Source organism: Opisthocomus hoazin, chromosome 1 (assembly GCF_030867145.1).
Source record: "Opisthocomus hoazin isolate bOpiHoa1 chromosome 1, bOpiHoa1.hap1, whole genome shotgun sequence".
In the NCBI taxonomy this organism is placed as follows: Eukaryota; Metazoa; Chordata; class Aves; order Opisthocomiformes; family Opisthocomidae; genus Opisthocomus; species Opisthocomus hoazin.
Window position 1 is genome coordinate 98,943,690 of NC_134414.1, and position 16,209 is coordinate 98,959,898.

Consider the following 16,209-nt stretch of genomic DNA (forward strand, 5'->3'; position numbering starts at 1 on the left):
ATACACTTATTCATTTTCTCTCTCTTATCAAAATTCATTTAAACCACTAGCTTTAGAAATCTTTCTTACTCCTTATCTTCCAACACTGTCAACATGCACTGTGTCATGTATACTTCTCTGAGACAGAAAACAGCCTTTTCCATATTTTGGAACATAACATTTCCATTCATGGAGCTTTATCAATTGCCTGTCAAAATGTCATTTTACTTCTGTATGGATGTGACTTTCCAAATGAGAAGAACAAAAAGATTTAGCCTATCACTAGCTATTTCAGTTCTTTCACAGTTTCTTATGAGGGTTGCATGCAAAATACAAATATAATCTGTCCTACTAATAAGAGTAATTATGCATTTAGAAATTTAGGCTCCTTCACAGTTACTAATAAAATTGTTCATGTTTAAGAATACTGTCTTAAGATATTGTGGATCTAAGCATCACTTTGTAAATCTGCTGTGAGTCTATACAATGTCTTTGTTTATATACTATGTGGTTTTCCTGAACAAACAGTGATACAATAAATAAGTTTAAAATACCTGTTCCAAGAGAAGGTAAGTGTTTTCTGACTACTTTTAACTTCTGTCTTGTAACTTGGGTGTAAAATTAGAACAATTTTGCTTTTATAAAACCAGATTTTTCTGCTCAGCCTTGATCAGTCTGAAAAAATTCTGAGTGAGAAGGAACATCTTAGCTGATTGCTGCTAAAAAATCCGAATTCATTTAACTGCACCGAGATGCAGTTTTTACTCAGCAAGGTCAGATTCAGTTATCACACTGCTGTTTGAAATATTCCTATATCCAGTATCATTTATTTGCCCTTTGAAATTCCGTAGAGTTGACAAAAACCGATCCAAGACTTCTTAACCCAAAAAATCTGAAACTCACTATATTTGAAATAACATAGCATATATGTAGCAGAGAGCTTCTTGCTGATTTTAAAGGCACTTTTATGTCTATTGAGTCCGAAAGCTACAGAATGCAGTAGTTTCAGATTTTACTTTACAATCTGATCTGTTGAGCTACTCCTCGCTTGCAATGACAATGCAAGTTTGTTTCAGAAGATTAATAATGGTGTCTTTTAAAACGTTTTAACTTACTTAGCAGTCTTTCAGACAGACACATTACTTATTAACAATGGAATATTTTCTCTTGACATAAACATTCCAGACTGATCAGAATCTGGTTGCCCAACGAACGCAATGAAAACTTCTTTTTTTTTGGGGGGGGGGGGGGATGTCAGCAACAGAGATGTGACATGGGAATGTGTGTATTGTAAGGTTTGGGGTGTTGTTTTTTGAGGACATGTGAGAAGGACATACGCTAGCTGTTGTGATTTGCAATGTATCTATTGATTCACAATCATCGTACGAAACAGGGACCTAGGGACCAGGTGTTCAAAAAACATGTAGATGTGGCACTTCAGGACATGGTTTAGCAGGCATGGTGGTGTTGGGTTGATTGTTGGACTTGAAGTCTTTTCCAACCTTAATGATTCTATGACTCTATGTATAGCTTCTGTTCTGGGTTGTTTTTTTTAACAGCTGCATTTGTTAGAAGTTTGGATGACAAAGATGTCAACCTAGGTTATGCTGCTTCACAGTATCTTAATCTAAAGCACTAGGCAAATAAACATGTTTGATTATAGATTAAAAAACTTCAGCATGCAGACTTTCCCACAAAAAAATGTATTTTTGTGTTTTGAAAAACATGGCCACACATACTCAGAGCTCCCACTCCGCAGCTGTGCAAATTAAAATAAGCTTGCTATACGACATACATAAACACAGGTGAAAGGGGTAATATAAACCTGCAATCTCAGATAGAGTGATTCTCTGTATTTCTTTCTAACTTGTCAGGGGTACAGAAAAAAGAAAATTTTCCTAGCAAGTATTCCTCACCTGTTCATGTAAAAGTATTCTTCTTATAAGTGAGACAGAAAGAATCTATGTCTTATATCACATCAAAATAACTTAAATTGTTTATAAGTTTCCTGATATAATTTCAATTCTAATATCTGTGCTATGATGTATCCTTTGATTTTACGATCACGTACCAATTGTTTGTTGAAAATTAACAAAAATGTAAATTCATGCACATGGAACTCTACTGATGCAGATAAATTGTTTCTGGTGCTGTCACTAGCATCTGTAAGTATGTCTTAGATATTTTTACACTATACTATGGTCTATTTCAAAAGGATGCATTTTTTGTCTTTTGACTTTTTTAATATACTAAACAGACTAAGCCACAGAGACTAGAACACAAGACCTAATCACTAGGGTCAGATTCATTCACTTCCTTTTTCTTATCCAACATTATTATATATAAGGTGGAACAACTGTAACACAGGGGAGTGTAAATTCCTCTACTGTAAAACAGGTGTAATCTCATAGGAGGTATTCACATGTGTTATTTTTTGGATACAAATCAAGTTTCAGAACCAGTAAAAAGTTTGTGCAGTAAATTTCTGAGGTTTCACTCTGTCTTCCTCAGCTGGCTTGAAGAAAGAGTAATGGTTCAAGGTTACAATTTCATTCAATGTTCTGTGGTGATTCTATGTAACTTCAAGTTGCTTGTCTTACAATTTTAATTTCTAGCTGTGTCTAATTTCTATTTCTTTTCTTCAAAGCTTCAGATAAACTTATTCTTAAACTGTCAACTACAGGCCTGATGTATTTATTTACAAAAACATAAAATTATATACATTCTCTGTAACAAGCGGGGAAGTTATGTTTTCTCCTTTTCGCTTCATTTTCATATTGGAAATGTGCAATGTGGGAGAGAAGAAGGAGACCTAGAGTGGATAACTTCATTTTCTCTAACAACAATACTTGAACAATGCTTCTTCAGAGACAGAGCAATATAAGGACAAATAATTTTAGCACAAAAATGACAATAGGATGTAATAACCTGGAAATAGAATAGCATTTGGGATAGACTTGTATGTGTGCATGTGTTTGTTACCACAGTGACTGTCAGATACATTGTCCGACGCAAATTTAGGTGTATAAAACCTCTACTTGCTTGTTTTATGTTGAAAAGCATGCAAACACAACTGAGACAGACAGGGAGAGCACTCATCCACTGTTGTTCTGGAAAACCTACGAAGTTCACATCTTGAGGGCTTTGATTAGCTATGCTTTGTTGATGGCCCACAACTAATGAGAAAATAATGCAAAATAACTAGTGCAAATTAATGCAGATGGTTCATGGTGCGGTGCTATGATGTTGCAGAAGCACAGCTAAGATCCTAGAGAGCTGTGGTGACTATGGTTTTGACTTACAGAAGCTTTCCTAAAACATCTTTACAAAACAAGAGTGTAGTGGTGCTGTTTCTGTGGAAGTAATACTTCCTTATCACCCAGCCAAAGAAATTACAGGAAATTATGTGAACCAGAAATGGGAGAAATGGAACTTGGGCAATCACAATTGTATAACAATTAAAGTAATTCATAGACTTTGCAGCAAATTATATTGTCTGGGTTTCCCTTAGCTGCTAACTCAAAAGACATTTTTAAGAGATATCTACTTGTGTGTTCTTGTTTCAGAGATAACGTTACATTGGGCTAGCCAATCATTCTTTCAGATTTGTCGTTTTTCCTGGATGTACATCATACTGAAAAGTAACACCAGGAAAAGCTCACTCATTTCTGGGTTTGTATCATGTTTTTTATTTTGCACTTTTGTGAGACTGAATAAATCACTTCAGATTAGTTTATAATTGATCTGGTTCCCTGTAAGTGTTGAATGTTTTAACTGAGCATGATTTTGCATAGGTGTTAGAAAGCTATTTTATTTACATAACGATGACTCTTGTTCTTAATGCTTGCAGGTTTCAACATTTTATAAAATGGCAAAGAAACAGAAATGAGTGATTGTCCTGTAAACAGACATATAAGCAGTTACAAACTATGTTTGCTCACAAGCCACAAGCTCTTTTTTCAGTATTTGTCATTATTGCTCTAGATATATTAAAAATGAGAGTATGTGTCACTTGTGATACAAAAAATTACACTAATTTTTTTCTTTTTTTAATAGACCAGGTGGTAACCTTGTATATCAAAACAGGCAAATAAATTGTTTGATGTCCTTCATTAAAATGCCTGTGCATACTGCAGTTCAATAAAGAAAAAAAAACACAGTGCATCAAATCTCTCCCATGGTTCGCTCATAAATAAAGAAACAAGCAGCCAGATGCTAAAAAAAAATATGTAGCTGACAAAATAATCCATCTAGGCTTTAATTTCTACTCAGATGCTCTGTTCTTTGACTTCTGTGAATTTCCTGTTTTCCAGCAGGAGCTGGGACCTTTAACCACAAGGTAATAATCTACAACAGAGTGACCCCATTGGGTGTTCACCCCCTTGTCAGCGCTTTCACTTTGCCATTGCTCACAGTTTTCACCGACTGTTAATCCAAAACAAAAGCTTTGCTGTTCTACTTCTCACAGAGTAAAAAAAAAAAAACCAAAAAAACACTTAACATCTCTTTTATATAGCTATAATTCTCTTATTCTCAAATACCACTTCAAAAGTAATGCCATAATTATTCTGACAATATAGAGATGGCTTAAGTAAGGTATAGGGCCATCTTCATCATTATTTGCCTCCTCATATTGCTTGCAATATTAACTTGCTACACTTCCTCAGCAATTGAATTAAAATCTCTGGATAAGACATAGGTCTATGAGAATATTTTGTCTCCACCTATACTGGTATTTTTCTTTCTTATGCTGATAACATTTCTTTGGTCATACCTACTTTTACTCAACTCACTTGTTAAAGGTGAGCTTCTTGATTCAGGTGTGTCACATCCAATCGGCACTTAGTGGAATCCATACCACTGGCTATCATAAAATCTTGCGGGGGGGGGGATAGATTTTAACATGTGCTTAGGTGTGTTGCTCTTCTTCCACTGTTTCAAACCGCTGCTTTAATGAAATTAAAGAAAATAGAGGCTTTCTGTATAATCTGATAAGTGTCAGGAATTTTTTAATGTTAGATAATGGCTATAAAATTGTATAGAATATATATATATTTGCTGGTTTTGTAAATGGTGAAACAAAGGGTACAGATACACTTCGCATAATGTATGCCAATGTGCATTATGGATTAGCATATCTGGAAAATGTTATTTAACCACTAGGTGCAATGAACTCTCCATCTGTTTAGTTAGAAGTCAGCATAGCTGTGAAACTTGCCTATAACATGAAAAAACCTCACACCTGAGCTTCCCTACAGAACCTGGACTCTGTTCCCCCCTGGAATTAACCGTCATGAAACCTTCCCAGAATTAAGAACCCAGGAGCAAGGAACTAAGACCAGCCTTTGGACTGTGAGAAGAGTTATGAATTAATAAAGATTAGGGAAGCTGATTATAAACACTCAGCCCTTATGGTTGGTTTATGTGATAAACTGAAGCAATTGAAAAAGATAAGTTACAAAGAACCATTACAAATACAGAGACAGAACAGGACTGATTCGTGTATTTCCTCAACCAGAAGATACTCTGGCTGTGTACTCCACATGCTCTCAACACAGTCAAATTTGGTTGCTAAGAAATTTTTGAATTTCAGTCAAATATTGATAATTGATACTTTGAGAATGTTTGATGTTTTTCTTAGAAGATCATGGAAAAATAAACCCTTGTATTTCCCATTGAATACTTAAAGAAAACTAAAAAAGCTGGTTAATTAGAATAAAAAAATAACAATCTTCACACTTGTTTGGATGAAACTTGGGTCTTAAATTTCATTTACTGAAAATAGATGTCTTTAGAGTCATATGTAAGAAAACGGATTAAAAAATACATATAGGGTAAAAATATGCATTTAATACAATTGAAAATTCTTTTTTAAAAGGACCATATCAAAATTGTTATGTCTAAAACATTCAGCTATAATTATTTAATGCCTGGAACTTTGATGACTTCTGAACAAACTATGTCATTTTAGCTAGACAGTATTTAGATTGTCCCCGCTTTCTTAAGAAATGATAATAATTCTCTATTTCAAATGATATTGTCTGGATTCGATGAAATTGAATTCTTTTAAAGTAAAAGACGTGCTTGAAGATTGTTCACTTCCCAAGAACTTAGACTTGTCCAAATAACTTTAATACTGATGCACAGCAGTAGCTGTTCAAATCTGATCTGCCAGTAATTATCATCATTTATCTTTGGATATGAAAACTGCTTACTACCTATCACACATACGCTCTGACGAACCACTCTTTCAGAAGAGAAAAAATGAAAAACAGCTTGCCAGGCTGTTATCTTGGAGGTTTACACTTTTATTTACATTATTACTGGTAGACTGCAGAAAGCTGAGATAGCACCATTAAATTTGATTCCTAACAGGCATCAAATTCATCTAGCAATAATGACATTATAATGTCATTGAAAACCATGAAAAGCACCAGAGTTATAAATGATCTTGCTACCTATGGCGTAAAGCATTTCATTACCAGACTTCTTGCTTGAAAAAATGCAATGTCCCAAGTCAATGTCTTGCAGTATGTGCAGAAGCCAGTATGAATAAATATGAAATATTTCTCTTATGAATAAAACAAGCACTACACATCATGAATCTGAAAGTCTTTCAGAATGCCGCCTCAGCTTGCTTAATACATGTTCTTGTCAATTCATATGCCACCATGTTGGAGGACAACAGCCCAGGTATGTTTAAGGTAGCCTACTCACATGTGAGAAGTCATTAAAGAGCTAGACAGGTAACATATTTTGATACATGGCCGTTCTCACAAGGCTGAATAAAAATATATAATAGTGTTTCCAGTTCTCCAAAGAGGCAAGAACGTACGCTGAGAACTTCACATATTTTTATTTTACTAGATTAATCACTATCACTTCATAATATGAGAATATAAGATCATCATATGCTCAGATAATAAGTTATCTTTGTCACTGCAATACCAGGAAATAAAAAGTTTAACCAAGTAATTATAAATATTAACTAATCAGTAAGTATATGCTGTGCAAGGTCTTGTTCATAGTTCATCTTCAGATCCTCTTGTGTTTTGAAAGCATTCAAAAACAAAATCGGCTTAAAGATCTGGATAGTGATTGCCAATATGAGACTACATTGGTCAGTGTGCAGTGAGGGGGCACGTTTGCATGAAAATCATCCTTATAGGAAAGATGTAATGCATCTTGATTTACATTTTACAGTTTTTCACAGTTCTTTAGCAGGAGAGTTTCTGTAACACAGGACTCCTGCAAAGTCTCTATTGAGCCAGTTTCTAAATGGTATAAATGAGACATAAAAGCCAAGTTTGCTTGCCTCTCAAACAGATTGCCTAATAGATTGCAACAATAGTAACTTCTTTAGACTTGTCTTTTACCACCATGCAATGCATTACACTCTTGACAAAGTTAGAGCATGGGTGAAATCCCTTCACCTCTTATAGAGCTACGTTAAACACACATTAGGATGTCTCATGTCATGTGTCATAATTTTTAAATAACATATTCTTATAAAGTAGGATGACTTTGAACCCATAAAGAAATGTAGGTTAAGTCTCAAAGGTGCAATAATTGATAAAGGTGAAACGTAACAATACACAACTTGTTGTAATGAGTATGACTGCTAACACACATCTATTAACAGAAATATCAGGCACAGAGCAGTAACAAGCACTCTTACTACTTATGTATTGTACCATTCTGTTTCAAAGAATGGTATAATATGAAAAGCTAGTGTGTCTCTGAAGAAATTGATTTTCACTGTGTCCTCTGCTGATTAACAGTAAGTGGAAGCTATCTTTTTAAAAAGCTTGATTGCTTCTTTCAAACAAGACCTCCTTCTTCAATCTATTTTGCTGCAGATATTGGCGTGCTGTTGGGAACGCATCTTATAAATAGGAACAACCTGCAGATAAGTATTTCCTTGAAATGCTTACACAGACATATTTTTGCTCACTTCAGACTTTGTGGAGCCTATTCTCTTTTAAAGGAAAGATGGTATGTGTGCAAGCCTCACAAAGACAGACAGAAAAGGAAAGGTTCAGATTCAAAGATGCCTGTAACAGCAGATACACTGTTATACAAATGTCCCATGTTTGCAACAGGGTAGAAATATCGACTGAGAAGGACTTGTTCAAATCTCATCTGTTGTCATGGCAGAGTTACATTTGGTGAAGCGCTTACCTTATCTGCAATGTTCCTAAAATACCATGATATCCAAGATATTTATTCTTACCATCAGTGACTTCAACTTCTTCTTGGATGTTGGTTGGCTTATTTGTATTGAACATGGCAGAATTTCTTGCAGCAGGCATAGCAGTTGCGGCAGGAACTACACCAGTCAGCAGCACTTCTACTCTTCTTTCTACTCTCTGCCTGGCTCGGCAGCGTACCACAGCTGCAGAAAAGCAAGAACTCATTATTTGTAAAGCATCAGCACCTTGATTTTGACAAAACAATTAAACATAGCAGTTAAATGTGCTAACAGAGTGACAGAATTCCAATAAGGATGAAGACAGCTACAAGCTTTTTTCCCCATTACAGAGTTTCTATTGTTCTGTTTAGGTGAAGTGGTAGAAAATATTGCTAAGCAAACAAAAATCTGTTCCCACAGCTAGTTCACAACAGCACTTGCAAATTTGTCCCTTTTTTGTAATCATAAAATGTATCTTCATTTTAGTTAATATGAAATGAGAAATGATAGTATAGTTTGAGATATGCCAATGAGAAAGGAAGACTGAAAGGAAAACAATCAAATGAGAATATTTAAAAGTTAAATGAAAGAATATTAAGCGACTTTTTTCTTTCTTAAATTAAGAATACTGTTGTTCAAACTCAGCTTTTACAGAACTATGCCAAAATAAAAAGCATTCTGACACAAGTTTCTCTTTGAAGCATGACAGAGCTTTTTTTTCAACTCAGTAAGTGATTTTAATTTACAGCTTCTAAAATACGTCTTTTTTCATCACAAGGTAGTTGGGGTTTACCTTATACATTTGATTTTATAAAACTTCCTTCAATAGTTATTTTTTATGGTTCTTTCAATAACTATTGGCACAGAATAAAGAGAAAATTAGATGCAAGAACAGAAAGAAAAATGTGTTTTCCCAAAGAAAAGAGTGTGAATTTTCTAGAGTTATGGAAATCAACAAGAAAAAGAAGAGTTGATTACGTACTTCTCAGTTTCATGGTCTAAATATTATTTTTATCATAATTATACCCGGTGATTCTTTAAAAATTAACTCTGAACTTAACATCAAGATTTAATGATAAATAATTTAGAACCGTAGCTTGGTAAGTAATTATGTAAAGAGTATAAAAACAGAGCAATGGAACCCTTACTTCTATACCATGTTTATTTAGCTTCAACTTTCAGTTCCAGAGTATGATTCACTATCATCATTTTGGAAAACAGATAATTGCACATCAAGTTCAGTCATTTCCTTGTCTTTAAAAAAAAACCCACCTTTTTTTTCCCTTGGTCTTTTCCTATTTAACAGGATTTAAGTAATTTCTATAGCTCTCTTTAAGAATTTTTGTGAGGGAAAGTTACTGAAATACTTAAAAACACATCTTTTTTCACAGATGCATAGCCTTATATTTAAGAATAAATTACATTGTCTGTATCACACCAGTTTAACAAGTATTTCAGATTACTGTGTGCACATTTTGTGTTTGCATCATGTTCTATTCTACATATCATCTTACTACCAGAAATTATTCTAATTTTTATTTTTCCTAAATGGCTAAGCAATATTTATGGATAAAAAAAATCAGATCCCTGCGGGATTTGACTGGACAAGGCCCTGAGCAACCAGATTGTCCTGGTTTTGGCTAGGATAGAATTAATTTTCTTCACAGTAGCTGCTGTATTTTTCATTTAGTAGGAGAATAATGTTGACAATACACTGATGTTTTTAGTTGCTGAGAAATCAAGGACTTTTTTCAGTTTCCCATGTTCAACTGATGAGCAGGTGTGCGGGAGCTGGGAGGGAGCAGAGCCAGGCAGGCAGCCCAAGCTGGCCAGTGGAAATCTTCCATAACACAGACATCATCCTCAGTGTATAAATGGGGTTGGCCAGGGCACAGGAACTTTTCCATGAGTTAGGCAAGGTCCATGAGTTTGGAAACTTTGGCAAAAATCTGCAAGTTCCACCAGTTCCGTGATTGCTACTCAGGGACTGGCTGTGCAATTAGGCATCAGACAATGAGAAAAGTTGTGTTGTGTATCACTTATTTTGCATATTCTTTGTTATTATTATTCCTTCTTCTGTTGTCTTATTAAATTGTCTTTATCTCAACCCATGAGTTTTGCTTTTTGTCCATTCTTCTCCCCAGCCCCCAGACCACTGGGGGGAGGGGAGTGAGTGGGTGAGTGGCTGTCCGGTCCTAGTCGCCAGCTGATGAGTTAAACCACAACACTGATCTAACTAGACCTGGCTTTGAGCAGGGCGTTGGATTAGATGATCTCCAGGGGTCCCTTCCAATCTAAATTATTGTATGCTGCTTTGACTTTACAAGAATTAAAATATTCAGGATGATTCTCCATTTGTAACCACTTTTATAAGATAGCTAAGCAGTAATCTGCCTAACGTGTGCTACATGGGTTGTAACCACTGATCATTTTAATTGGTCTCATGAGATACTAAGCCAAGTGACTTCTAGAAGTTTAAGTTTATTAAGATGCAAATAAGAATGACACAAAACATGAACTGCCTAATATACTAGCAAAGCAGCTTTGGTTTTTGACATAACAGCTTGTAGCCTTGAGGCAATTTTAATAAATGTCTGCATTAAAAAAAAGGACAATACTATTTTGATCATTATTAAAATCAATTATATAAAACCAAAGTAGGTTGTTTGTAAATTACCTGTTTTGGATTCTTAACTTACTGCAGAGATTTTGAAAAAGTCAGCTTTTAACTGAAAACCATAGACTTTCAGAATCAAGACAGGAATTAAATCTGTTTCACAAAAACACTTACAAACAGGTATTTTAGTTTTTCAGATAATTTTTCAATTGAAGATCTAGTACTTAGAAAAAAAAAATCAGCCCAACATGGTGATGGCCAAAGAAAGATATGTATTTAAAATTAATACAATCCTCCTTGTATGCATTACAAACATTTACTGAACATAAACTAGTGGGTAACAGAGTTATAAACATTCTACAGTTTAGTTTTGCTGTTTTAAAGAAGCATATAGGAATTTAAAATTACTTAAGATTTGATGTTACTTAAGTTTCTTTTCACATACAGATGTGATGTCACTTAAGCTATCTATGAATGCTAACAGTTTTAATTCACAACTTCTATATTTAATGAAAACAACAGCCCAGTAAAAGGGACATTTGTCTGAAAGTCTGCCAGTGAATTACACAACAGCTGTAAATAACACGACAAACATTCACATCAATATACATAGTTTAAATGCTAATGAGACTCATTAAAACCATCATTTTAGGCAACAGTTGATTGTATGATAACATTCTGCTTCATTCCTTAAGGTATTAAAGTGGAAATTAAGGAGATGAAAGCTCTAATTAATAACATACCATTGGTATTTGTCTGCAAGTAAAGGATTCTTAAGAAAATTAAATTAATGACAGTAAAAATATTTACTTCTATAGTTTTCCAGAAGTTATTCCTGTACCTTAGTCTATTTAGTGTAGAAAGGTATTATATTCATTCATCAAAAGACAAGTTGAAAAGACAAGCTGAAGTAAAATAGTGCCTCATCTACATCTTGAGCTGTAGTTTCATCAAGGTTATAGATTTTAAAAGCTGTTCACGATTTCTGTTTCACAATTCTGGGATTATATCACACCTTTAAAAAATAGTGTATCAAATCTATAAACACTTACTATTCCAAAAATAAGCAACAACCAAATCCCTATGACTGTCAGGCACCTTTTAATGCAAGTTTACTTCTCAGGAGCAAGTAGAAAACTTACTGCTGTTCACATTACTCTATAGTCTGGTTTTGATTAAGGAGTGAAATTCAAGGCTGAGAGAAACAGTGGATATCTCTCCAATATTTTGTACCTTGTAAACTCTCCAGAAGGGTGTTCTGGGTGCACAAGCAGAAGTCTACCCTTCTGTCAGTCTTTCCTTTATTTACCTCCAGTTCCCTAACTCAGCATTACGGGGACACTGAAAGGCACAAGCCTTAAAATTTTCAACTGCTCCTGGCTGCTTTTACGCACAATGAGAACAAAATAATAGATCTAGTATTTGCTTTGTAGGTTGGGAAAGGAGATTTTTTTTTTTAATATGTGATTTCATCTTTAAGATGTAGCAAAGTGCTACTGCAAATTCTTGTGATCAAGCAGCTGAGAACACAAATGACCATTTAATTTTCTTAAATTTATTGTTCCATATTTTTAAATCATTACCTACCTGGAACTAATTTCTGTTGTGGTGCTTCAGGTATTCCATGAACAGGATAGATCCAGAGTATTCCCTGAATTCCCCCATTCTCTGCTACTGTAACACTGCTTGGAAAATAAGTGAAGATTATCATTGCAATAGACGATGAGAATTTTTTTTTTCCAAAGTGAGTTAGACTTAAGAGCTTTTGGAGAGGTGAGACTCCATTTTATTGTAAGCTGTAATGCTAAACATATCTAAGAAATATGTGAAATAAAATCCACACAAATTGGAACAGCAATACTTTATATCCACCTAATTTAGTGTCTTCAAATATTATTCTGTCAGGATGTGAGAACATTTGGCCTGATTTGCTTTCTCTTGTGTTATGTCAAAATTGAAATGAAGTTTATGCAGTTTATGCATTACATAAGCATATCTACAGGACAATCATTATCACCCCAAATATACTGAAAAGTTAGAGGCATCTAAGAGCTTTCATTTGCTCAATATCCATAACTGCACTGGAAGATAGTACTTTATGTTTTCTTTATTTAAAGTTAGAAAAGTTAGGTGTTGAAACACCGTCTGAAAGCGAGGAAGAACTTCTTCACTCTGAGGGTGACAGAGCACTGGAACAGGCTGCCCAAGGAGGTAGTGGAGTCTCCTTCTCTGGAGATATTCAAGACCCACCTGGACAAGGTCCTGTGCAGCCTGCTGTAGGTGACCCTGCTTCGGCAGGAGGGTTGGACCAGATGACCCACAGAGGTCCCTTCCAACCCCTACCATTCTGTGATTGTGTGATACAGATAAAAGTCCTACCCTAAATCGGCATACTTTGCAGGGTACATTAAAAGCCTATGTTGGATACCTACTGCTCTCAAAATCAGACACTTGATTGCCCCTGGGAGATACCCAAATATCCAAAGGGGAAAATAATGATAGGATTGAGTATCCTCAACTAGTTTTTATTTTCCTATTAGAATAAAGTACCTCTTTAAGTCTTTATTTAATTCAGCAGAATCCTCATAAGGCCAGTTTTCACCATTTTCCCTCATTACATGAATTACCACTGCAGCCTCATGCATTTTCATTGTATCTGGCGCGAATAACACTGGAATGTCCATTTTTTCTTTCGGAGCTAATCGGGTTCCTGTAATATAGGACAGATCCTTGTAGTATTTTGAAAGTACTGAAAATTATTTACACCATTTTACTTATCTATTTCCTTTTTTTTCTTTTTGATACACTATTTAACATTTTATCACACTATACCACTTCCCCTGGGATAATGAATTTCATTTTATCCTGCTCTTGCTATGGCCAGATCTCATCTTATGGTAACATTTGTGGCCTGGCTTCCTGTGATAAAGTACTTTTAGATTCAATGTCCTCAGTAGAGGAGTTCACATGAAGTTTTACTTTAGACTTCCGTTTACTGATAAAACGTTGAAATGAGACCCAGGGAAAGCACGATTCAGTGAATGTCTCACATTCAATATTCAGAGATCATGTGTTATATATATCAGTCAATCCCATGGTTTTCTACGGCCTAAGTCATGTTTTCTGAGCATCTGTGAGTTGCAACATGAGAGTAAAACTGCATGAAAAAGACCAGCCTAAAGGCAACTGTTCATATTCAATACCCAACTGACATGTATTTGAAAAAATTTACATTATTATTATAGAAGACATGTCTTTTCTGTATGATTTTTCACCTGATTGATTTTGCTGTTTAAAAAAAAAATAAACCTATATTGTCTATAATGAAGGTGGATTGATACATTGTATTTTTAAGGGCATTTTTCCTAAGACTTGCCAGTCTCGCAACCGTTAGAACATCTACCTCAAGGTGTGTTCCAGCTATTTCAGAAATAAAGTTATTGAAACATTACACAAAGTAGAACAAATAAGTCAGATAGTCTTTTCACTATCAAGCTCCTTGCTTTGAAAAGAATTCTTAAAATTTGGTGTAGATGACGTCTCAGGGTTAGGGTTTCTGTTTTAATTTTGTCTGTGAAAAAACCACTTAGTTATGAGTAACTACTCCTACCTTAAGCTTTGAATCCATTTTTGTCATAAGTTTTCATGCTCGCTACGATGCATACATGCTAATACAGATCTATGAGTATTGTTCCCTGAGAATGACTGAATCTGCTCAAGTTAGTATGCATAGCACAAGCAGCACTCTCCCTGTGATTGCTTCTGCTGATAACCACAGACTGCTGTGTGCTCAGAAAATGTCAGCAGGGACACTTCATCTTGTTCTCCAAATGTTCACCTTCCTACAGTCTAAGTGGCTTGAGGGTGAAGACCTCAATGGTGAGAGCTGTAGCAGAGTGGGTGATAAGAGAATTTCAATGTAGCCTCGGGAAGACAAAATATAAAAAAGAGGTGGATGCAAAGAAGTTTGGGAATGAAAGTGGATGAGTAGGGAGACAGACTAAAATGATGACAGACAGGAATGTCCAGAAGGTAAAAATGTCAAACAAGCCACAGCAGGGTGGAGAGAAGGGTTTGGAAGACAGCTCTCCAAAACACAGAACACAAGTCAGGACTCCTCATCTGCACCAATTCTCTGCTACTACTTAATTATAAAGTCTACTGGACATTGCAACTTTTGTTGCTACCTCACAATCTGTTGTTGACATCATTTATTCCTTCAACACAAACAGCAACCTTGAATAAAGATATCCAAAGCATCTTGGGTAGATTAACAGCATAGTTGAATTAATAAATTTTCCTGTCCAGACAGGCATTCTTTATGAAGAATTATCTTGTACTGTGTTGTGTAGGTAATTCCTATAGTATAGAACCTGACTGGAGTTGATGTGGTTCTGTAGCTATAAAGCTTTTAGCTAGAAACACTCTTAAATCAAAATAAATTAACCAATTAAGATTGGAAAGTCAATCTTAAATTAGGAAGGTTCAGATTACTTTGAGATAAACCACCCCATCTGCAAGATTTCTGCCTCTTTTGTAACAGTGCCGCAAGACCTCAAATATAGACCACTGCCTCACATTATTATGGATTCCACAAACACTTGGGAATTCTTACCTAAATATATCTGGATTTCTGTATGTAAGAAGTGTATCATGTAGTAGCTATGGAAATTAACCAACTGCTTTACACTCATAATTGCTTAATTTCTACATATTTGTAGAAGTATATCATGGCATGAGCAATTTGTCTTTGAAATAATTACTTGAAAAGTCTTGTGTCTTGAAATAGGTTGAAAATATCCTCATTAAAAATCCATTAAAAATGCTAATATCTAGATGAAAAAATAAACTATATTTCTCCTTTTCTAATAAAGATTTAAGACTTTCCTTTAGATCTTAATCTCCCTATTTGATGAATTATTTATGAAGTACATATCAAAGGTTTAAAAGATATACAATATATATATACACATATTGTTGGCAATAATGTGGTCAAAGGGTTTTTTTTAAAAACTTTAAAAATCCGTAACTCATTTTTTTTAATCCAGTTTCTGAAATAACTAAGATGACCACACATATTTTTGCCATATTTCTGAAAACGTCTGAAGTAGGATTCATCCCTCTGGACAGAAGTCAGCTACAGCACTGATGCAATGTTCTCCCTATGTGAGAGAAGAGGTAACTCTCTACTATGATTTGCCCACTTTGAACATACTCTGGTGTAGTTAAGGCAGAGGTCTGTAATATCTTTAAATTAGAAATGTATTCTTTAGAATATATTTGCCATTACATTGCCTTTCCAAATACATGCATACCAAAATAGTGTAACCATTAACAGTTTGCATGTACTTTGCAACACCATTATGGCACATCCAAACACAAGGTATAGATATTTTACTTAAATTTGTGAGCAATGTGACCA

General features: G+C 34.8%; 1 protein-coding gene across 1 annotated transcript in view; it reads right to left on the reverse strand.

Annotated features, from left to right (window-relative positions):
• Positions 1-16,209, reverse strand: part of CFAP47 (cilia and flagella associated protein 47) — a 359,445-nt gene that overhangs the window by 32,594 nt on the left and 310,642 nt on the right. The window contains exons 58-60 of the mRNA XM_075430383.1: positions 13,338-13,497; positions 12,375-12,472; positions 8,213-8,374 (exon numbers count right to left, since the gene is read on the reverse strand). Of these exons, the coding sequence (XP_075286498.1) occupies positions 8,213-8,374; positions 12,375-12,472; positions 13,338-13,497 (420 nt within the window). The remainder of the gene's footprint in view (positions 1-8,212; positions 8,375-12,374; positions 12,473-13,337; positions 13,498-16,209) is intronic.